At 43.3% G+C, this 22,599-nt stretch overlaps 2 protein-coding genes across 5 annotated transcripts in view; both read left to right on the forward strand.

Moving 5' to 3' along the window:
* Positions 1 to 18,283, forward strand: part of SMURF1 (SMAD specific E3 ubiquitin protein ligase 1) — a 46,039-nt gene extending 27,756 nt beyond the window's left edge. Inside the window, exons 6-18 of one of the 4 annotated variants that reach the window (XM_084536243.1) lie at positions 378 to 453; positions 797 to 1,050; positions 1,852 to 1,936; positions 4,250 to 4,396; positions 5,779 to 5,983; positions 6,672 to 6,775; positions 8,483 to 8,597; positions 9,579 to 9,757; positions 10,631 to 10,768; positions 11,144 to 11,264; positions 12,775 to 12,976; positions 13,781 to 13,865; positions 14,588 to 18,283. In XM_084536243.1, the coding sequence (XP_084392369.1) occupies positions 378 to 453; positions 797 to 1,050; positions 1,852 to 1,936; positions 4,250 to 4,396; positions 5,779 to 5,983; positions 6,672 to 6,775; positions 8,483 to 8,597; positions 9,579 to 9,757; positions 10,631 to 10,768; positions 11,144 to 11,264; positions 12,775 to 12,976; positions 13,781 to 13,865; positions 14,588 to 14,687 (1,811 nt within the window). In that variant the 3' untranslated portion in view covers positions 14,688 to 18,283. The remainder of the gene's footprint in view (positions 1 to 377; positions 454 to 796; positions 1,051 to 1,851; positions 1,937 to 4,249; positions 4,397 to 5,778; positions 5,984 to 6,671; positions 6,776 to 8,482; positions 8,598 to 9,578; positions 9,758 to 10,630; positions 10,769 to 11,143; positions 11,265 to 12,774; positions 12,977 to 13,780; positions 13,866 to 14,587) is intronic. The other 3 variants (XM_084536244.1, XM_084536246.1, XM_084536245.1) reach the window with 3 other exon arrangements.
* Positions 18,284 to 20,543: 2,260 nt separating this feature from the next.
* RNF216 (ring finger protein 216) overlaps positions 20,544 to 22,599 on the forward strand; it is a 72,937-nt gene continuing 70,881 nt past the window's right edge. Inside the window, exon 1 of the mRNA XM_084536450.1 lies at positions 20,544 to 20,610. The gene's annotated coding sequence lies outside the window, so the exon portion shown is untranslated. The remainder of the gene's footprint in view (positions 20,611 to 22,599) is intronic.

A 22,599-nucleotide genomic window follows, 5' to 3' on the forward strand; every position in this document is an offset into this window, starting at 1 on the left:
GCCCATAAATGTTTGGCAATGCCTAAATTCTAACCGTAACGATGACATCTAGTGGCGAGCTGTTTCTTTCTAGCTAACCTTTCTGAATCCTCATGAAATGCAGATGTAGAACCTGGCATGTTTGATATTTACAGAAATAGACTCAGCTTAGGTTCTGATGATGTGATGCCTCTGGTTTCTTTTCTCCCTTTTTTTAAATGAATAATGCTTTAGGGCTATAGAAGGGGTTGTGGTAAGTGGTGTGCTCTCATGCGTACTAAGATTTAGTGTTCCTTAATATTTTACCCTCTATAAATGTGGGTTGTGCAGTGGTTGCTGTTATTGTTTAGGGAACAATTGTTCTTTTATTATTAACTTGTGTTTGGTTTTTATTTCAGTCAGTTTACAGACACGGGACAGAATAGGCACAGGAGGTTCTGTAGTAGACTGCAGAGGGCTTTTGGAGAATGAAGGGTAAGAATTGCTTTCTTTACACTTAATTAGAAAAACAGTTTATATGTGGGAAGAATATAAGGAACGCTCAAAATATTAAATAGTAGTGTGACTAATATCTTGTCTGGGAATACGTAACAGGTAGTAAGGTTATAGCTGAATACTTATTTGAAGAAAATATGCTAAACTGGCTAGGACTTGATATTTCTTGTTACCAGTGCTTATGGCATTTCTGTTTAGCTAAGAAATTTGGGGTATAAAAATGTTAGTGTCATATCCTGTGTTCAAAGTTGTGGTACTTGAAGTAACAGATAGAGAAAAAGTTATTTCTGCATTCACTTCTTTGTGATGGAAACTCTTGAAGTTTCCCCATTTTCAGAACGGTTTATGAAGATTCCGGACCGGGAAGGCCACTGAGCTGTTTTATGGAGGAGCCAGCACCGTACACAGACACTACCGGGGCTGCTGGTGGAGGCAATTGTCGCTTTGTAGAGTCCCCCAGTCAAGATCAGAGGCTTCAGGCACAGCGACTTCGGACTCCTGAAGTCAGAGGTCATGTACAGACACCTCAGAACAGACCCCATGGTCACCAGTCTCCTGACCTACCAGAAGGCTATGGTAAGAGTTCTCCAGAACTATTAAATTTTGGTTTTCAAAAGACTTCAGAGCAAAAATCTCCCCTTTTAACATATAGTTGTGGTTTGCCTGTCAGGACATGCAGTATGTGTGTGCATCTAATGGTCTGCATTTTGGAAAAGGAACTAAACAGTGCAGATGCAAGTCTGAGAGTGTCTAATTAGCAGTTGCCTACTCCAGGATACACTGAGGGGTTGACGGTGAATTAAACATGAGTTTGTGGTTTGATGCTGTTATAGAAAATTCACTGCTAATCTTGGCCGTGTATCTAGGGAGAACGAATGTAAAGAGCTCTTTAAACTAGAGCAGTAATGCTATTTTTTTCCTTCCCCCTTGGCATGTCGTGTAAGTTTGAGCCCACGTTTGAGAAAAGATCGGGAAAATATAAAAGCAACAAAGAAGCCAGTAGTACAGAAGATTAGGAAGGATAAGATTAAGGGGAATTTAAAGCTCAGAAAAGAGCACGCCAAATCTAGGAGGAAAGAAATCCAGTTTGGGGGTTTGGGTTGTCTGAAAATCTAAAAATACAAACTGAAACATGTTGGTGCCAGGATTTGTGAGTTTGAAAAGGATTATTGAAATGTGTAGTCAAGTAAATTTGTGAAGACAGCGTTTAAAGACAAAGTAGTCCATGCTGCAAGACATCAGGTGGGATGGCTCAAGTGCTTTCTCCTAGCACTGGCAGAAAGACAGTATATACACTAATGGTTTCAAACAAACTGTTATTCAGGGTTGTTTATTTCAGATTTGTAATTTACACTAATCTTTTCTCTCTTTTTGCAGAACAAAGAACAACAGTACAGGGACAGGTTTATTTTTTGCACACACAGACTGGAGTTAGCACATGGCATGACCCTAGGATACCAAGGTATGGATTTATAGTTGCAAACTCATCATTGGGGGGGAATTGTGTGTGTGTGTGTACAGAAGTGAGCTGAATCGTAAAGAGCAAAAATCTGTAAAATTGAATGCCTGAATTTAAAGGGAGAGGTGAGAGCAGAGGAATAATTTTTGACCTCTCCAGTTAGCTTTTTGCCATACATTAACGATGACTTTTTGAAAGAGAAAATTATTCACCTGTGAATCATGTAAAACAAAAGAAAGAAACCTGTGTAGTCCTTTGGGAATTCCCATTTGACAAATTCTTCCCAGAATGTCCATGTGGCTTCCTTTTTTTTTTTTTTTTTTTTTTTTTAAGTTACAGATTTCTGAATCTAACCCAAACTTTGTCCAAAACCAGTTTGAACTGTACATGAAAGAAAAAGGTGACCACTGCCTTAAAGCCATTGCTTCCTGAGTATTGAATTTGCAGCTTCTCATACAATAGTGCCCACTCCTGTATAACTGAAACAGAGATCACTTCTCATCTTGAAACTTGAAATAGCGTTGGGGTTTTTGTGCTTCAGACCAATGATTTGCAGCTAGAAAATTTGAATCCTCCACATGATTAATTTAGTAAAGCCTCTTTAAAACTTAACCTGCAGTTAATCCAGGTCTTTGTGACTAAGGTCTGGCTCTCTTCCTTGAGGGGCTCTGAGTCTGGGCTGTTTCACTGGGCCACCTGCACGCCAGATTCCTGGTAAAACACAAAGTTTGTAACTCTTCAGCTGCTGTGCTGGCTACATAATACACCAGCGTGATACAGGATATTAGAAAAATTATATAAAGCAGTGTAGGCAAAAGCATTGATATAATAACAGCGTATGGGAGGATATGAGAAATAAGGTTTAGAGAGAGAGAAAATAGCTGATGTTAGATTAGCTGCTGTAGTTGGAAGAAGAAATGACAGTGCTCATTTGTGTCACTCACGGCAGGCTTGCGTGCCCAAAGCCGTGTCTCTTCTTCCAGTGATACCTAACAAAAGTTATTGCTTCTTTTCTGTACAAATCTTAGATTTTTGGGACCAGCAAATAAGTGGACACAACAGTTTCTTGTGCGTCACAGGTCGCTTGTTTTATTTCAGTTCAAGGTGGCTTTTCTTTACTAGTTACAGTGCAAAACCCTAACCTTGGCATTTAGCACAGATGTAGGTTAAAACTTGATGTAATCAGATCTCTAAAGTACTTTCAGATGCACAGCTGATTGAAACAAATGGTTACAACTATAATCTTCTTTTAAGGAGCCTAACAAAGGCTTGTCTGTCTCCCTGTGTACCCCCTGCTGGCTTATACTCACTCTGACAGTAATGAAGCCTTTGATGTACAAAGTGTTTCTACCTTTGCTGAAGCCTCTCAGTTTACTTGCTTATGCTGATGCTGGGTGGTTAGATTTAGGTAAGGAAATCTATAGAGTGATGTCTTCAACCCTGGATAATAGATGAATCCGTGTCAGCTGTCTAGAGAATATTTTGCTTAACAACAGCTTTTCTGTCTAAACAATAATCTTCAAGTTCCTCTCTTTCCTTTTCTTGCCATTCTTTGGTTTTATTGTATTAGGTGTCAGGGGTCTGAAACATTTTAAATTCTCTAAATGTCAATCCATCCCATGCATTGAATTCACATGTTAACGTGCTACCTGCAAGTGAGTGACTACCTTTAGCAGCACTTAGAAAGGATGATACCTTAAAGCTATCTGGGATGAAAGGGGTGAATATGTCACTAAAGCCTTACTCTGGATGATTTCTTGGTCAAATACTTAGGATTCTAACCGTGCTAATTAAGGAGGTGATTTTTTTCTTTTTAAGTGATCCTAGTGTTTGGCTGTCTTGGCTTCTTAACCTATTGGGCGTTTGGTGTTGAGACCTTTGAGACCTGGTGTTGAGTGGTTGGTGTGGAGACCTTTGATTAATTGTTGGGTTTTCTGCACATAGATCACCCTGGTGTTAATAGGATTTTTTCTTTAATTTTTTTTTCTATGGAAAAAAAAAAAAGACTCTTCCTCCTTTTATAGCCCTGAGAAGCCCTGTCATCACCTGAATGACTACATTGCATATTGAAGTTACTTCTAAGCTGCATGGCTTTTTTACTTTCAAGGACTTAAAAGGACAGACATAAGGAGTTGCACTGCTTAGACTGAGGATTCTAAAAAGGCAACATTAAAACAGCTATTCTCACCTTCCTACCAAGACTTCCAAAGCTAGAATCACTGAGCACCAAATGCATTCTCCCGCCCCATCCCCTGAGTGTAATTGGTTTCATCTCAACTTCAGAAGTGCTTTAACTTTGTTTACTTTTCTCCTTAGAGACCTTAACAGTGTGAATTGTGATGAACTAGGACCTTTGCCTCCAGGCTGGGAAGTTAGAAGTACAGTTTCAGGAAGAATATATTTTGTAGATCATAATAACAGAACCACACAATTCACAGATCCACGACTACATCACATCATGAAGTAAGAACCTTGTATGATAAATAACTCACCTCAAGTTTGGATTCTTAAACCATTTATTTTTGTACAATTTTAACTGCAGTCTGGGAATCATGAAGGGCTGAAAAAAAAAAAACATGTAATAATGGTATTGGGGAGCAGATGGAAGGAGGTAGGTTCCTGTGTGGGTCTAGTTGGTCTGAATATTGGTTGTCAGCATTAGTTTTGGCTAACCTTCGTGGAAAGACTCTTCAAAAATGTTTTTATTATCATTTGCAGTTAAGTTTAAGGGAGGGCTTGCGTATTTTGACACAATACTTATCTTTTAAGCTGGTTTGGCAAAATTGGACCACGATCTGCTGGAACAAATAGGCAGTTCTAGAAATGCTGGGGTGCAGGGTAGGGGTTCTGCTAGGCAGTTCCACAGCAGTCAGCTCATGTCTCTCTGACAGCTCTTCTAGCTCTGTGCAAGGTCTGCTAGACCTGAACTGGCTTTGTGCTTCCTTGAGCTCCAGACAACAGAAATATAAAGCCAGCCGCAGTCTGGTTGCCTGGTGCTGTGCACAGCCAGCTTGGGTTTAGCAGGATTTAATAAGTTCAAGCTCTGCATCACACAAAAGCAGCTGAACTGTTACAGACATGACCCTGGAAGCAGTCTGACAGTGCTTGTGCCTGAGCTAAGAATTTTTTGTGGATCTGAGTTGTCTGCTTGAAGCCAGCTGTGGAATCTCTGGATCAAAACAAAACACAAACAAAACAACAAAAAACAATCATTCAATGAAAAAAAAAAATGATCTGCAACCCAAATAAATCCCTGATGGATAAGGATAGTTGAATATTTGAAGTTGCATCTATTTGGGACAAGTATTTCTTTCTCTTCTAATAACCATAGATGCAATTCTTTTTACTGCATCAGTAATCCCCAGCCTTATTTTGGGTGGAGCTGGAAAAAAAAGTTCATAGCAGTTGTTAGGTGGTTCCATTTATAAAGCTGTTGTTGTGTTAGAGATCTCTTTTCATGTTACACTCTTGAAAGTTGTCTCCATATGGGAGAAATACCACGAAGTCTTTAATTACTGTTCAGTCAGCATTCAGTGATCTTGCTCCATAGTAACAGAGAATGCCTTCTGCAGCCTATTACCATTAAAAAAAAAAAAAAAGAAAAAAAAAAAAAAGAAAAAAAGAAAAACCTTAGCTGGAAATTGCTGAAACTCTTGACTATTGTAAAAATCTATATCCCTTATATCCCTGAATGTTAGGTAGTGATGTTATAGACATTGCCCACCTGAATATACGTTTTACTCCGAGTTACTCCTAGAGAAGCTTGATGAGTTCTTTCCACTGTTGCTTTTACAGCTTCCTTATTGTTATGCTTCTAGAATAAATATTTTGCTTTTCTTTCAAAGCCATCAATGCCAGTTAAAAGAGCCCAGCCAGCAGCCTCTGCCAGCTCCAAATGAGGGGTCACTAGAAGACGGTGAGGAATTGCCTGCACAGAGATATGAAAGAGACTTGGTACAAAAATTGAAAGTTCTTAGACATGAGCTCTCTCTTCAGCAACCGCAGGCTGGTCACTGTCGCATTGAAGTGTCCAGAGAGGAAATATTTGAGGTATTTGACTCTTTACTACTAATAGCAGCTTTTGTCGTTCAAGAGATAAATAAAATGGATCTCTTATTACATCAGGTTTGTTTAATCAGAGAATTGGTGAATCTGATAGCATCAAATGAGTTATCCGAGCTCTGATAAAATAAGAAACTAAAGGAATGGGGTTTGACATGGGAGTTGGTAAGAACGAATTCTGAGTACAGATTGCTTTTGTACTCTTTTGCCAATACAAAATTTCAGTTGCTAAAACTCCTGCACCTTACAAAAGGAGAGCTAAATTGCACACACTTCACAAGGGTTTTACGGACAAATATGATCATTCTTTTTCATTTAGAAATGGCAGCAGTTGAAGGGCATCTGTAGGCTTGCTGTTATAACTTGTATATTTAGGCATGTAAAAGGTGGCTGTGATTGGGAATTCTCCTGTTCTTGGACTGAATTACTTTCTAAGCACCTTTTGTGTAGCAAAAGGGAACTAAATATTCGGTGGACTTTATACTAACAAATATTAGATTTGTCATTGGAATGTGCTTTAGATTAGCCCTTTAACAGAATGTTTTCTGTAGCTGAGTAACAATCCAGGTATTATACTAATGCTTCTTAATAGAGTTTAATTATAGAAAGGCAATAAAATGTCTAATCTGTTTTTAAAAAAAATTATATGTTTATATATATCTATACACACGTACAGGAATCCTACCGTCAGATAATGAAGATGAGACCAAAGGACTTGAAAAAGAGGCTCATGGTAAAATTTCGAGGAGAGGAAGGCCTGGATTATGGAGGAGTAGCAAGGTGAGATTTTGGGTTTGTCTGGCACTTTTTAACTGTAAAATTGTCCTTAAAGTGACCTGTGGCTGCTATTCCCTTTCAAATGATCTGTTAATAGTATATGCAAGTTTTTGGTGATCTTATTTATAGATACTGGTCTTGGGTTCAGTCTTTGTTCCAGGGTAGATTGGAAAGTGAAGGCTTGTGATTTAACAGTTGTCCTGCAGCTCTCTTGCTGTCAAAGGCTCATACTAAATGATTTGGTATGCTTTGGATTTGGGAATGCTACTGGAGTTAACACTAGATTGAATTGTTTCCATTTCTCCTCTTCCTCATAAAGAATCTGTTTTCATCACCATTACCTGGTGATTGTAGGAGGCTCGTTTAGGGTAGGCTATTGATCTTGCTGTAGAAAATGCTGGTCTCAGCAACATGATGCAGTTTCAGCAGTGAAAGTGAGATCAGCTAAAATTGCAAGGTCTGTCAAGAAGCATACAGACTCTGAAGTAAAATCCAAACCCGAGTACAAGTTTTGTTAACTACACATCTTATTTTCGGCGAAAGGATTCCAAGACAATGGGGCTTCTTTTTTAATCTATAAGACGTATTCAAGAGAGTCCTGATCTGTTGGAGCAGTAGTCAAGATGAACTAATCCTAAACAAAGGCTAAAGTTTTAGGTCAGACTTGCCTGCCTGTTAAAAATAGTAATTCCTTAAGAGCCGCAGCAGTTCTGGAGTCTATTGTAACATCAATGCCAGAATGCTCATCTGTGCAGTGGCTGAGATGCCTCACATAAATTCACTGAGGGACTTTTCAAATCCACAAAAGCTGCATTGCCCAGCAACCTATGGCTGGACAAAGGAAAGAAGTTGGAACGTTCTGAGTTGCCTTACACAAGGCAACCTTGAGGGTCTTCACTGATGTCTGTATTTCCCTGATGTCTTTCATAATCGCTCACTGGCTGGAAGAGACTCTTTGAAATTAGTACTGCTCCACTTCAAAGCATTAAAATTCATAGTTCTCTCAGAATATTTTGCACCTGCAATGGGTGTTCTCTACCAAATTTAATAAGAAAGGAGTGTTTGTCATGGGAAGCGGGGAGGTCAAAAATAGCTTTTGTTCAGTTCTGGTCCTTGTATGTTACTGAGATGAGAGGAGAATTTACCAGACCCGTCTTCTTTTAATGGGTTTGGTCTCTGCCCCTTCTAAATTCTTTGATGAAAGCAGAGATTCTCTAGTCATGTATTTGCAGAAAAACAGCTTTTTAAAAAAGACCTCTAGTGAGTGAACTGGTTTTAAGCAACAGTTTTTCTTTGCAATATTCAGGTTGCGGAGGGTCAGGCCTCTTTAGCCTCCAAATATTCAAATTCTGTAAAAATATTTGTTTGTCTTTGAAATGGATATTGTCCAGATTCGATTTGTTTAAGTATGCCTCTTTCAGGTGAGGAATATGATGGTATTGCCTAATCGCTTACTAACTATGCTAATTGATGTTAATTCCTTCAGTACTTACAAACTGAACCAGGCTGCCTGTGAGTGAAGTAAGTCACTTGATAGCCTTCTAAGCATACCTCTTTGGTCTGCAAATGGAGGACAGTACAAAATGATTTGATTAGAAATAAGAAACTCATACCTGATAACTCTGTTGATGATTCACAATAACTGTGTTGTCTGAAACTTAAGTGGAAGTTGCTCTCCTTTCTAAAATACCACCTTTTTTTTTTTTTCAGAGAATGGTTGTATTTACTGTGCCATGAAATGTTGAATCCATATTATGGACTCTTCCAGTACTCTACAGATAATATTTACATGCTGCAAATCAATCCAGACTCTTCTATCAATCCTGTAAGTATTGACTTCTGAGCAACGTACCTGCTTTAAGAGATCGTTCATCCCTTGCAGGCTTTCGTTACAGCTGTCTTTTCACACCAAGAGTGTAAACAGACAGTGAAGAGGGGTAAGGATGTGTTAACAAATCTTATATTGACATAGCGCAGAGGAGAGGGGGTTGTACAGAAATAAAAAACATGAGAGAGGAGATCTCCTTTGAGATCTGAAGTATCTGAATTCTTTAGGTTGTCATTTGAGACTCCTCAGTACTGGATGGGGCTGCACATTGATTCTGGTATGATATGTGTAGGTAAAAATGTTCATCGCTTTACATGCAGATGGTCGTGTAAACATCCTTGCATCACGAGCAGTGTTCGCTTCATGACTGTAGGGGCTCATAAGTCTTGCTTGCCCTTTTGCAATAAGCTGCTGTGCTTTCTCTTTTTTCCCTTATTGGAGAACTTGTATTGATGCAGAACATAAAAGGAGCAGCAATTCTATACTAGCATGGGGGATTTTTTCCTGACATGATTAATTTTCTGTGTGAGTTGGGGGAGATAAATGGGAGATAGAACTTAAACTAATTTGAAAACTGAGGCATATGAGTAATGTAAAAGACACATGAATGAAACAAGCACATGCCCTGCTGCCTCAAGAGTAAGTGAGCACAAACATTTTGGTTGTTAAGCAAAGAATGAACTAATTTGCTTGGAATTGTCATATATTTTTGGATTCCGGTGCTTTCATGGGGATTTTCTTTCTCTGAATTTTGCTGTTTGTGAGGTATAGAAGACTTGCATCCAATTTATTAGGTAATGCGCAGACACTTGTTTGAGATGTTTAATTATTAAATGCTTCTGTTCCTAGTTATGTTATGAGGAAAAATGGTGGCTCCTCGTGCCCAGAGGGTTGCGGATAACGTGCACTTACGTAGCCACAAGATGTCAGTGTTGGAGTGTCTTCCTGCTGCCTGATTTTTCTCTCTTCTCCCTGCAGGACCATTTGTCTTATTTCCATTTTGTTGGTCGGATAATGGGTTTGGCTGTGTTCCATGGACACTATATTAACGGGGGTTTCACAGTTCCCTTTTACAAACAGCTTCTGGGGAAACCCATTCAGCTCTCTGATCTGGAATCTGTTGACCCAGAACTACACAAAAGTTTAGTCTGGATTTTGTAAGTACTGGATTTATCAGTTGCCTTGCTGTGGAGGAGATGGGGCAGGGTTTGCTGGCAGTAGTGAGAGAGTGCTTTATGGAAAACTCTCACAAAGATCTTGTCATGGGGGGAGAGCTGTACAAAATTACCAAATAACTGTTTCTATGTCAAAAAGCTCAACATAAGTGAGGGAGAGTCTCATGCAGAACTCTTTGTTAGCCCTCCTTGCAGCAAATTAGGTTCTAACTCATTGTGTTACATGGGTGTGGTAGAATGCAACAGTTCCAAAATCCAAACTCAGAACAGAGTAATGAGGAAGTACAATCTTTGTTCAGAAGAAAATGTGGCTCAATTACCAATTTTGATTAAAAAGGAAATAAGTGGAATTAATTTCAACTGCTCTACATTTACAGTTCAGAACAAAATTCATCATTATTTGTAGCTTTGGGACTCTTCAGCACTGCTTTGCATTGTCTCTATTTTCACAAATGCTGGTTTAAATTTTATATTTTAAGTTATTGGTATGTTGTCCACATTCATTGAATGCAACCTCTTCTGTGCTTCACACCAACACACGGCAGCAAATTGGTTTATTACTGTGCACATGTGGGCATGTATAGGATTTAATCATTTATTCATTATCCTGAGCACTACTAAAATTAGAAGAGTGACAATGACATGCCTGGTCAGGCTCTTTCAGCACGCATTAAGCTATACAAAAACTGATGATCGTGGCAGTACTGCTCTAGTGGTGTGAAATGCAGATGGGTAGTTGCTAGGTTTATCCTGAAGACTGTCTCAGCGTTCAGATAAAAAATATGTCAGCATCAGCACAGAGAGTTATCAAAGTATCAAAAATGCTAAGTTTACCTTCCATTTTTCATTTGCTAGAGAGAATGATATCACCCCAGTTCTGGACCACACTTTTTGTGTGGAGCACAATGCTTTTGGGCGGATTTTACAGCATGAACTCAAACCAAATGGCAGGAATATTCCAGTGACAGAAGAGAACAAGAAAGAATATGTCAGGTATTGCAAAACAAAAATATTTCCTGCAAATGTAGTAGGAAGAAGGTAGTGAACACTTTTTTTTTATATAGTGAAACTAATGGAATGGGTATTTTAAAGGGAAATACCTGAGTCATAAATTACGTGAGTGTTTTCACACAATGTGCTATTGTAAGACCTGGGAAGATGAAGGTTGTGAATTGTACTTTGTGTTTTCTGTTGATGGTGCAATAATTAATTGTTGATGGAAAAAGGAACTAATAAGCACTTCTTTCATAAAACAAAATGTGTTTATTAAAGCTAGTTGGTCTGTAAAATGAGCTTTTTCCAGCTCTGCTATAAAAAGCCCAATGCCATCTAGCTTGTCATCCCTGACTTTTTTTTTTCTTCCCCCAGGTTATATGTAAACTGGCGATTTATGAGAGGAATAGAGGCACAGTTCTTGGCTCTGCAGAAAGGTTTTAATGAACTTATTCCTCAACATCTCCTCAAGCCTTTTGACCAGAAGGAACTTGAGGTATATATATTATCCACTTGGAATATTATTTTTTAATTTTTAAGATCAACAAAGCACTGACCTTTAAAAAATGAACAAATAAATTTAACGGCGCAATTATAGCTTGCATACCAAAAAGCTGTGTATTTATTTAACTAAACGTTTTGTGTTTTATTCTAGACATTCCTTGGGTTAGCGTTAGTGAGAGGGCTACTTAAAAAGGGAAAGACAAACACCTCGTGTTGTGTAACCAAGGGCTAATGCTCAAAGCAGGTGGTCTGGGCAGAGAGGGAGTACTGAAAGGCTGAGGAATTGTTGGCAAGACCTAACCTGTTATCTACCCCAGAACTTGTATTCTTCGGTAACTGTTTTAATACGTGGCTGTTCCTATATGCACACAGGGCATGGTTTCCAGTGGGTAAGACAAATGTTAGAGCGTGTAGAAAAGAACCAGAGTTATTTTCACATGTAATCCTGAGGTATAGAATGCTACTCCTTCAAATAACTCTTATTATAGCCTTTTTCCATCTGTTGTTTTTTAATAAAGAAGGTGTCTTGTGGAACGTGGACCATTTTGGAATATTGAAAGAAACAGCTTCATGCTGGTGGTTTTTGCATACCAGTTAATCACAAAGTTACTGCACTCCCTGTGCTAGCCGTTTGAAAAGGCAGATTAAAAATCCATTAAATATTTCAGTGTCGTCTAAGTTAGGATAGACACAACTACCCTAATAATCTAAATGAATCTAAGTGGGTGCTATCTTGGTGGCACAAAAAGACAGCTGCTAAATGGTAGCTCTCAGAAATGCGATTCTTGATATGAGATACTATGGGAAACTTAGAATATGACACACGTTTTGTTTTGAGTGATGATGTCTTCTGTATGCCATTTATTTGTTGTTGCCAGGGTAGCTGGCTAGATTCGTGGCCATCAGTGACTTCCTTTTACGGTATTTTGCAACCTGGTTTCATCTGGAAGAGAGATTGAAGTAATACATCCAGTCTTTGTCAGAGGATCTCACAAAAGACATCAGAAAGACATATGCAAAGTTTTTGTAGTTTGTGGTCAGTTCTGGAACAACAGACCAGCTAGGATGTTACCAGAAACTGAGCAGGATTTTCTCATAGTTGGTTATTAGCACTTCTATGACAAACCCAAATCAGGGAGATGATGTGTGTAGCTCAACAGATGGCATGCCTTCTTCCAAGTCTGTGCTGCACTCTCATAAAGATAGGCTGTACTTCCCAGGTAGGATCGATTTTAAAAGCAGGTCTTGAATGGGCCTTTAACTCTAGTTTCCTGTGAAAATGTCAGTTCTGGTAAGTGTAATCCTCAGCCTCAATTTCGTTGCAGGTTAACTGGAGAGATTTACTTCCTGTTCTAAACTGTTTTGGAGCGTTACTGTGTACCAAAAAGGTGGCTCAAGTGTGTTAAGAATGCTGGCCTTTGTGAAATAGCTTGATGTATGTTTTTATAGCTGAAAACCTGCACCGGCTTTGAATGTTAAAGCATTTCCTAATCCTTTAACAGCTAATCATAGGAGGCCTGGATAAGATAGACCTGAACGACTGGAAGTCAAACACACGTCTAAAGCACTGCATGGCAGATAGCAATATTGTGAAGTGGTTCTGGCAAGCAGTCGAAACATTTGATGAAGAAAGAAGGGCAAGGCTGTTGCAGTTTGTGACGGGTTCAACGCGTGTCCCACTTCAAGGTTTCAAGGCTTTACAAGGTGACTGATGTGGAGGCCGAGTTAATGTGTGGTGGGAGAAAGATAAAAATCGTGTGGTATTTACTAGGCCCTTGTAGAATATCAGCGTGTTACTGGATAACTCAATTACTTACAAACTTTTGATCCCAAGAGCAGTTTTACATTTGTCAGCAGCTGCTGGTGACCACTTTAGTTGTTTTGCTGATAGTGATACAAGCTGGAAAATCTGTCATCATATAGCACTTAGACTGCTGTCAATATTAGCTTATCAGTCTCTTACAACTTTCTGGACTGATGTTAGCTAGCATGCACATGATTATAGAGCTGAACAACTCTTTTAAGTGAAAAGTGTGTTTCCTTCATTGTTTGGCAGCAAACTATTAGACTTTAAAGTAAGTTTCTGAAAATTGGAATATTTGTCACCAGAAAAGGTGGCAGTGTTTTAGGCTGTTGAGATTCTCCTGATAGCGTTCCAACTGTTTGCTGTCAGTAAGCTGATCTTCAGAATTAAAATGCATAGTTCTGTTTTGCACGGAAAGTCTGCTTGCACTTGAGTCTCCTCATTTCTGAAAGTGCAATGTTATTGATGTGAAATTTATCTGCCTTCCAAAACAGAAGGCTGCAAGTTTATTGTCATTAAGAACCCCATCACTTCTGTTGTCTCTTCACTAGCTGCAGATCTGACCTATAGATTTAGTCATATAACATACTTGTACTTGCATCTGGAACTGTAATTTTTCTCACTTTCCTTTTTATAAGTAGCAAAATGCGTGTACACAAATGAGGTTTTGTTGAAGTGCATTAACTAGAATGTCTGTTTGTAAGGTTCTACAGGCGCTGCAGGCCCCAGACTGTTTACCATCCATTTAATAGATGCAAACACAGACAACCTTCCAAAAGCCCACACTTGGTAAGATGAAAACACTTTGTTTGTCAGTACTTGCTTGCTCGTTGTCTTGGTTTAAAGTAGTCATCTCTGTCGGTCCTGGCTGTGGATTAATCCACGTGATGTGTCTAGATGAATCCAAGTGTGTTCTGCTAGCTTGGAAATATCTGCACTCCGCAGCCAGCAAAATAATTGACTTCTGTTCTAGCTTGATTTACGTTTTCGGTAATATCTGTGGGTTTTGTTTATCCCAAGGTTGATTAGCTGCAATAGTGAGATGCATAGTTCCACATGTTTAGGATTACAGCGAATAGTTTTCAGATGTAAAATGTAGGATGTGTGTGCTATTGGTACAGTATAAGCACAGAACTAAGCTCTCGTACAGAAATCTCACTCTATCAGGGACAGGAAATCATTTCAGCAGAGGCACAGAATATATGCAGGCAGAGCAGGGAGGAGGCCTGCCTGATGGCTTGCTTTATTTGCAAGTCTCCTGCATCGGCCACCTGTCTCCTCCCAAATGCAGCCCTGGTAAGTGCGGCATTCCTGCTGCAGAAATAGTTTCTTTGATCTTGTCTCTTTCAGCCATCGACGGGGCCGAGGCTTTCTTTGACATGGGTTTTACAAATTCTGCCTATATGTAGCTGATCTAGGGTTTGCTTGTGTGTTGTTGTTTCTTTATTTGTCTTGTTTCCAATAAATGTGTTAGATCTGTGTGCTGCAACGTGTTGCTATTTTACCTCTAGCTTTAACCGGATTGACATTCCGCCTTATGAGTCATACGAGAAGCTTTACGAGAAGCTGTTGACAGCTGTGGAAGAGACATGTGGGTTTGCTGTGGAGTGACAAAGCAACCAAAGGAAACAGATGCTAGCTCATGGACCACCAAATCAAAAGCTAGAAGAAGCTTGCTGCGAACTTCCTGCTAAGCTGTCTGAAGCATCAGAACTCTGGACAACTTAGAGATGGGTTGTTTCCCTTCCACTGTTGGTGGATGAGGGTGGGGGTAGGGGCTTTTGTTGGTGGTTTCCAACTCTCTTTCCTCTTTGTTACAATAAGCCCTTCCCTCTTCTTCCATCCCCCATGAAACGAAATGCAGCCAAGTTCAGCATTTGGCTTTGGATACACAGGATATTCTGCTAGATTTGTAACACATATTGTGATAGGGTCAGTGACCTTTTTTTTTGTTTGTTTTGTTTTGTTTTGTTTTGTTTTTTAAATAGGAGAATCAAAGTGTAATTAAGAATGAGCTTGATTTGCTGAGGACTTGGCAACTGGTAGGTGTACCTGGTTAGTTTGTCTTAAATCAAGCTTGAGCCCTGTAGAGTCCGGTGGGTGCAGTGTGTCTGACTGGCACTAGAATTTGCATTGCACATTTTAAAAACCTGTTTAAAAAGTGAACTTCTAGCAGAAGATGCCTCCGTATGAACACTTAACTGAAAGGTAAAGAAATACAAGTTCTGCCTTAGCAGGAAGCTCTCAGTGGAAGCTGTGGCTCACCTTGAGAAAAGTGAAGGAATTGGGGACATTGCTTAAATGGTATTGTATGATTTCTTTTTGGTTGTCCTGGATGAAACCGAATTGTTTTGCACATGAAAACAATTATTTCCTCCTGCAGAATTACTTTCCATAGTTTGTTCAGACGTAAGTACCTTGCAGAGAAGCTTTGTAAGGACGAGACCGAGGAGAAAATTTATTGAATTCCAAAGCTGTGATTCCTGTGCCACTGTTTTACCCGAGATGTTGGTGTGACTTCAAATTCTAAGACTCAAAATGGAAATAGCTAAAAGCTAAGTCAACAGAGCAAGCTTCTGTTCTGAAGTTTTTGGCCTTCTGAAAGGTCTGTTTGGAGGCTGTGGTAAAAGGGTAACTATATGGTGAATACATTTTAAGTGTTATGGAAAGCTATTGGAAGGATTTATGACTTCAGTTCTGTAGGGATAAAATTTCTCCAGAGAGCCATATAAGGCAATTTTTTCAAATATCCGAAACTAATATTAAAAGGTTGGTTCTCTAACATTGCTAAAATGACTTCCCAGGGGAAACAAAAGCAAATCAAATACCTGAATCACTAACATTTTTTCCAGTTTGCACACCAAGATGAGACAGTATTCTAACAAATAACACAGCTTCAGGAAGACCCGGTTATCTATCAAACGTGTCTAAACTTAAGTAAAGCAGACTTGCTTGTATAGGATTCTTTTTTTCTTTGGCAAGCCTGATTTTTAGAGAGATTCATTACTGAAACATTTAACAGATGTTTTGTTTATGGAATAGTGTATTGAAATTCAGCTGTGGGTAAGAGGTTGTTCTTAGAAGACGTCTACTGGAATACTTCTATTTTGTCTTTTTTAAATTGAATTTGATAATAGCTTTAAACTGTGATAGGACAGAAGGTAGACACTTGTCAAAATCCCGGCATCTTTTCCCAGTTCTGTTTGTTTCCATTGACCATAATTCTTGTGATTTGATGTTGGGAGTGAGGATTGCGTTGGAGGTGTAAAATTGTACCATGTTGTGAGACTCGCGCAGGGTAGCTGAAGGTGCTCATCTCGACAGATTGTACAGGAGCGGTGTGCTTGGCCCTGTGTTCTGCAGGCATCTTGTTGCACTTGGGGACCAGCTTTCACAGTACTGATTGCGGGGAAATAAAGGAAATTATGTGAGTGTCTTGCAGGAAAGAGAGGGAACGCAGCTGTCTGCAGGTGAGCACCTGTACGGTCTGGGGCTGAGTAGCAGAATCCCCACAGCCCTGGCTTTTCAAAATGCCTGTGAAGCCGTACCTGTGCATAGGGTGTATTTAATCCTTTCAGTATGTTTGAATGTGCAATAAACCAGTCAGATAGGAAAAACGCGAAATAGATTATCGCCCCAAAGCTTTGCATGCAGTCTCATGTGGATTTTTCACTAAGGGAGTTTGAAAACCAACTACTAAAGCCCACCACTAACAGAAAGCCTGTCACACAAGCTCTACGTGCAGCACAACTGGCTCAGAAAAAGCCAAGCGAGGTGAAGGTGAAGGCCCTTGATTTGGAAATTGGTAGGTCAAGTAGCTTTATGCCAATGACCCGGTTGGCATACGATAGTTCCTGATGTCTTTGCTAGGTCAGTGTTTTATTGAATGCACAAGATAAGAATAGGCAAGGATCGTTGTTTTGAGAAGTCTGTATGTCTTTTGCTGTATTTAAAAGCCCTCGTCAAGGTACCTCCTCCTTGCTGACAATAATGAGCATAGGGCGCTGTCTTCTTAATTATTTCAGTTCTCTTTTAAACAGCTTCACCGCCCCTCCCGTCGTGTGTTGTCTTTGCAACTTTGTGCCACTTCAGTGATGATGAAGACCTTTTTTTCTTTTTTGTATTGTTCTGTACATGCAATTGAGGCAGGCCTTAAAGCTGAATGGATGGATGGAGAAAATAAAGAAGCGAGGCAGTGCGAGTTTTAAATGATGAGTTCTTCTTCCAGTGGCTGCTTTCAAGGCCAGGGAAGGATGAAACGCAAACAAGAGTTTGCACGGCTCGAGCCATTGACTCTCTGAGGTCTTGGGGGCTGTTCGGGTAACCTCAGCTGTCCGAATTTGTGTGTTCATTCCCACTTGGTCTGCCAGCACTCGAACTGGTTGTTACTTCTCAAACTTGCCCAAAGAATAACATGAAGTCTGGTGTTCATTTTGTCATTGCGTTCCACCTTTGTACGTCTTGGATCAGACCTGAAGGAAAACACAAGGTACAACGTGTCTTTTGTTCCTGTCCTAAAGGCAAACCCAAAAGCTGGTCCATTGGCACAGACCTTCAGTGCTTGCCCTGATACTGCTCATCAGCCTATTCTACACGCTCAGGGATGCAGGAAACCACCACTTTGCTCGTGTTTTAAACCGGGAAGAAAGGAGACTGTTCTCTGAATGTTAGCGTCAGCTTGGGCATTATGTTAGCCGAGACCCTGCTTCGAAAAGGCTGCTCGAAGCTCCAAGTGGTGAAATCAAAGTTCGCTCAGCAGTATGTACGTCGTTCAAGTTCGGGGTGGTTGTGAAATCCGATAGGTTTTGTAAATTAGTGATCTGGCCACCAGGCCCTCAGTGCCCAGGTTCAGGGCCGCATGGCACAGCAAGTTCCCAGAAACACAGTATGGATCTGTTTTTAATTTGTTAATTTTTTGTTCCTCAACCACTTTATAATGTATTTTTTTAATTTATTATTTTGTAATGTCATGTTTAAGTATTGCTGCTATCCTTGTTATTCTTCCCACTGTTTTTATTGCAGATTTATTTTGTGAAAGTTGTACACTAATGTTTCATTTTATGTCTAAATCAAAGTATTTAAAGAAATACTAGTTCTATTTAATGTGGTTATGGAACCAGCTGGAATAAACAGTGATTGTATAGTAGGCTGGACCCAGGAGGTCATGTTCATTTTTGTTACATATGCAATAAACTCACAACTTTAAACTCTCGGTGTCCATCACTTCGTTAACGTATTTCTGGAAGCTGTAGGAAAATCGGTGGGCTCCAAATGAGAGGGGGGTAGCGCCGTGCTTAGCTAGGAGGTGAGGGTGGAGGACAAAGGCAAAGCATTGCTGACATGAAAAAAAATCTGTAGTATTATGAAATATTTCGTACGGTTAACAAAAATAATCCCATTTAGGTTTAAAGACCCGGAGTTCAGGGCAGTGAAGCTCGGCCGGTGTTTGCGGTGAGTGGGCTCGGGAATATCGAGGGTCAGCGTTTTCTCCCAGCGTTGGCTCACCGTGTCCTGAGCAGAGGTGTCCCAGCGGTGGGGGAAGCTGTGGGAGTGCTGTGGAAACCCAAACTCATTTCCCAAATTTACCCAGAGAACGCCTCCATTCAGCCCTGTGCTTACCCGCCTTAGTCCACTTCTGTTCTTATTTTCCAAAAACCTCAGTTTTCAGGAAAAAAAAACGATAATCTCCCCTTCACGAAGGCTGGAGAAAGACGGATAAGTATTTTTTTCAATATTTTTTATTATTTGAGTAACCTCACAGCGTGGCCAAACGCACTGACGTGCAGGGGTTCCTCCTGCCCCTCGTTTCAGCAGGAGGGGTCGAACAACTCGCTCCTGATGGCACGGAGCAAGAAGCTCTGTCAGCCCTTCGGTGCCCTGTCACACGCTTCTCCTGCCTCCTGTTTTCATTAATAAAGACATTTTGGGGAAGCATTCCCGATTTTCTGGTATCTCTTTCATTTGCAGCCGTAGCTAAGATAAAAGAGGACTCCTGGAGCCTGCTTCAGATCGGGTGTGTCGGAGGCCTCTTGCACCACGGGGCCTTTTTGAAAACAAAAACAAAATTGAAAGAAGAAATCCCACAGCTCAAGGAATTCGCTGCCTCCTTTATAGGAGCTTGGCAGGTCAAGTAAATTCCTCAGGTTGGATTTTCCAGTCTCTGCCTCGTTCTGCAGGATGTACGAACCCTCCTGTGAGGAGTGCAAGCGGCCGAAGCGCAGCGGGCCCCGCACGGGGAGAAATGTCCCTAAAGAGCCTGGGAGCCCCTGGGGATGCTCTGGGGGTTTGGCCGGGTTCTAGAACGGGATCTGCAAAACAAAGCTGGGACGACGGTGAGAATGAAATCAGATCAGGGTCGTGGTTTCTGCAGAGGTAACCCTGCTGTGGGTAAGCCCCGTATGTTGAACCTTTGGGACCCCACAGGGGACATAAGACCGCCAATAGGGGCTATGGGACCCCTGTAGGGGATAGGAGACCCCTCAATGGGGTTATGGGACCCCAATAAGGGCCATGGGACCCCTAGAGGGGATAGGAGACCCTCCAACAGGGGCTATGGGACCCTTATAGGGGACACGAGACCCCCCAGTAGGGGATGTGGGACCCCAATAGGGGATGCAAGACCCCCAATAGGGGCTATAGGACCCCTATAAGGGGACATGAGGCCCCTCAATAGGGGTATGGGACCCCAATAAGGGCCATGGGACCCTTATAGGGGACAAGAGACCCCCCCAACAGGGGATGTGGGACCCCAGTAGTGGACATGGGACCCTTACAGGGGATGCAAGACCCCCAATAGCCGCTATAGGACCCCCATAAGGGGACAAGAGACCCCCCAGTAGGGGATGTGGGACCCCAATAGGGGACACAAGACCCTCAAAAGGGTCTACGAGACCCCCTCAATAGGGATATGGGACCCTTATAGGGGACACGAGTCCCCCAGTAGGGGATGTGGGACCCCAATAGGGGCTATGGGACCCTTATAGGGGACACAAGACCCCCCAGTAGGGGATGTGGGACCCTTATAGGGGACACAGGACCCCCAATAGGGACTATGGGACCCCTATAGGGGATGTGAGACCCCTCAATGGGGTTATGGGATCCCAATAAGGGCTGTGGGACCCCAGTAAGGGCTATGGGATTCTTATAGGGAACACGAGACCCCCCCAATAGGGGATGTGGGACCCCAGTAGGGTCTATGGGACCCTATAAGGGGACACAAGACTCCCAATAGGGTCTATGGGACCCTTATAGGGGACACCAGACCCCAATAGTGGCTCTGAGACCCCCCCTTACCCCGCTCCCCTCCCCCCGTAGCCCCTCCCCCCGCGAAGGAGGCGGGGCTTCCCCTGGAGGACCTCCCCCCCTGAGCACTCTATGGTAAGCTGAGCGCGGCGGGCCGGCCGCTCTACCCTCCCACCCCCCCCCGATCCCACCGCTGCTCTCTATGGTGCGGGGCGGGGCGGTCACGTGGGCCGGAAGGAACCGAGCGGCGGCGGCGGCGGCGCCTCAATGGAGCGGGGCCGGCGGGGGGGCGGTGAGCGCCGGGACCGGGACCGGGACCGGGACCGAGGGGTCGGGAACCGGGACTGGGAGGCGGAGAAGCGGCCGCAGCCCTCTGGGGAACGGGAAAAGCCCGATCCCGGTTCATCCCGGGGCTCCCCTGCGCGCCTCACGCGGGCCTGGCCCCCCCCGCACAGCCCCCGGGCCTCCCCCTCAGCCCCCTCAGCCCAGGCCCGCCTCAAGGAGCAGCGGGGCTGGGGGGCTCGGAGGTGGTTTCCCCTGTCCCCTTAGTGCCCCCCCCGGTGCCCCCGGGTCCTGGGAGGGATGAGGGGGCTCAGCCTGGCCGCCCCCGGGCCTGCTGGGGGTCCCCGGGCCTTCTGGGGGTCTGTGGGGGCCTTTGGATGCGGTGGGGGGGCTGTGGGAGCACGGCTGTCCTCCCAGCCGGGGGCTCTGCCCCGCTAGCAGAGGGCTCTGGTCCTGTGTGAGGGGCTCTGCCTGCATAAGGGAGGCTTTCTGGCTCTTTTCCCTTCACCGTTTTGATTTCAGCGCTGTTTTGGTTTGGTGGGGGAGAGCGAATGCTAGAAAGGCAAAAATACGCAGTGTGATAGTGTGGGGAGGCCTGGTGCAGGTTTCTGCCGTTGTCGTTTCTCTTTTTCCCCCCCACGATTGAAATAAGGTCGGGGTTTTACACCTAGAACTGCAGAGGTGAAGTGTTGTGGGACTGAGGAGGTTCAGTGAGCTCCCAGCCTCTGGTGAGTTAACCAAGGCAGCGTGCCCTGCGTTGCCGTGCAGCAGGTGAGCTGCAGGTCAGCCTAAAAAATCCCCAACGTCCCGCTGACCTCCTGGCACGCAGCTGGGTGCTGAAGGAGCCCAGTGCTGGTGTTGGCCGGCCGAGTGCTGACTGCAATCAGGAACCTGCCCTGAGCAGCTTGGGCTCGCTTTGTGAGCAGCAGCCTCTCCAAACATCTAAAAACCGACCCTGAGATGGAATTGAACAACTCCTGTACCAGCAGCAGAGTTCCCAGGGAGAAGTTCCAGCGTTCACGTGGCTCTCTGCATCCTTACTGCTCGTCAGGAGAGGTTTGGTTTGGACGTGGAGCGTCGCAGATCAGCCGCTGGTCTGAGGCTGCCGCTGCTTTACAACAAAACAGCCGCTGTGTGCTTTTAGGTCCATTGCTGAGGGGTAATGCTCAGTGAGTGCAGCTCAGCTCTCTGCTTTTCACACTCTCTTCCTCTGTCTTTTGAAGCTCGCTGACTGCCACACAGCCCAGCAGGCTTCTCCTGCTTTATTTCAGCCAGCGAGCCCGAAAGCAGCCGGAAAGTTGCCTGGAGAGCTGACAGGAGCAGGCAGCGCCCCTCTGCTGTGTCTCGTGGCGCTCAGTTCCTCTCCGTTAGCACCCACGGAGGGAGCAGAGCCCTTCCCTGGAGCCGCTGGGGGAGGCTTCCCATGGGAGCTGCTCTCTGCAGGGCGAGCGGATTTGTGGGGACAGCTTTTAGGTTCGGAGCTGCAGGATTCAGCCGAGCTGCTAATTTCTAGGGCCGGTGCTTTGCGAATTCCGCCGCCTTTTGCCGTTGTAAACATCTTAATAGATTGCATGTGCCGGGGGCCTGCGCGGCGTGACTGGCTCTTTGTAAACAATCGTCTTGACAGGAGCTTGTGCCTGGAATCCCGAGGCTTTGGGAGAGGATTCAGCCCCGCTTCCTGAGGACGATCTGCAGCGACGCTCGGCCCCGCAGCGCTGCGTTTCGGTACCGGGCCGCCCTCTGCCTCCCTCCCTCCCTCTTTCCTACAACGCTTTCCTCTCAGGGTGGCTTCAGGCATCCTTCTGGGGCAGCTGCAGGAGTCAAAGTGCAAATAATCATCCCCAGAGCAGCGGCTGGGGCAGGTTTGCTGCTGCTGAGGTGTGTTTCCAGCAGGGTGCTGGCAGCTGGACCCGGCCTTGTGCTTCAGGAGCTGCCCCAGAGCTCCCAAATTCCTGGGGAGGAGGCCGGGGGATGGCTTTGTCTGCCGGGGAATGCGGTG

The sequence above is a fragment of the Aythya ferina genome, assembly GCF_964211825.1.
Source record: "Aythya ferina genome assembly, chromosome: 15".
In the NCBI taxonomy this organism is placed as follows: Eukaryota; Metazoa; Chordata; class Aves; order Anseriformes; family Anatidae; genus Aythya; species Aythya ferina.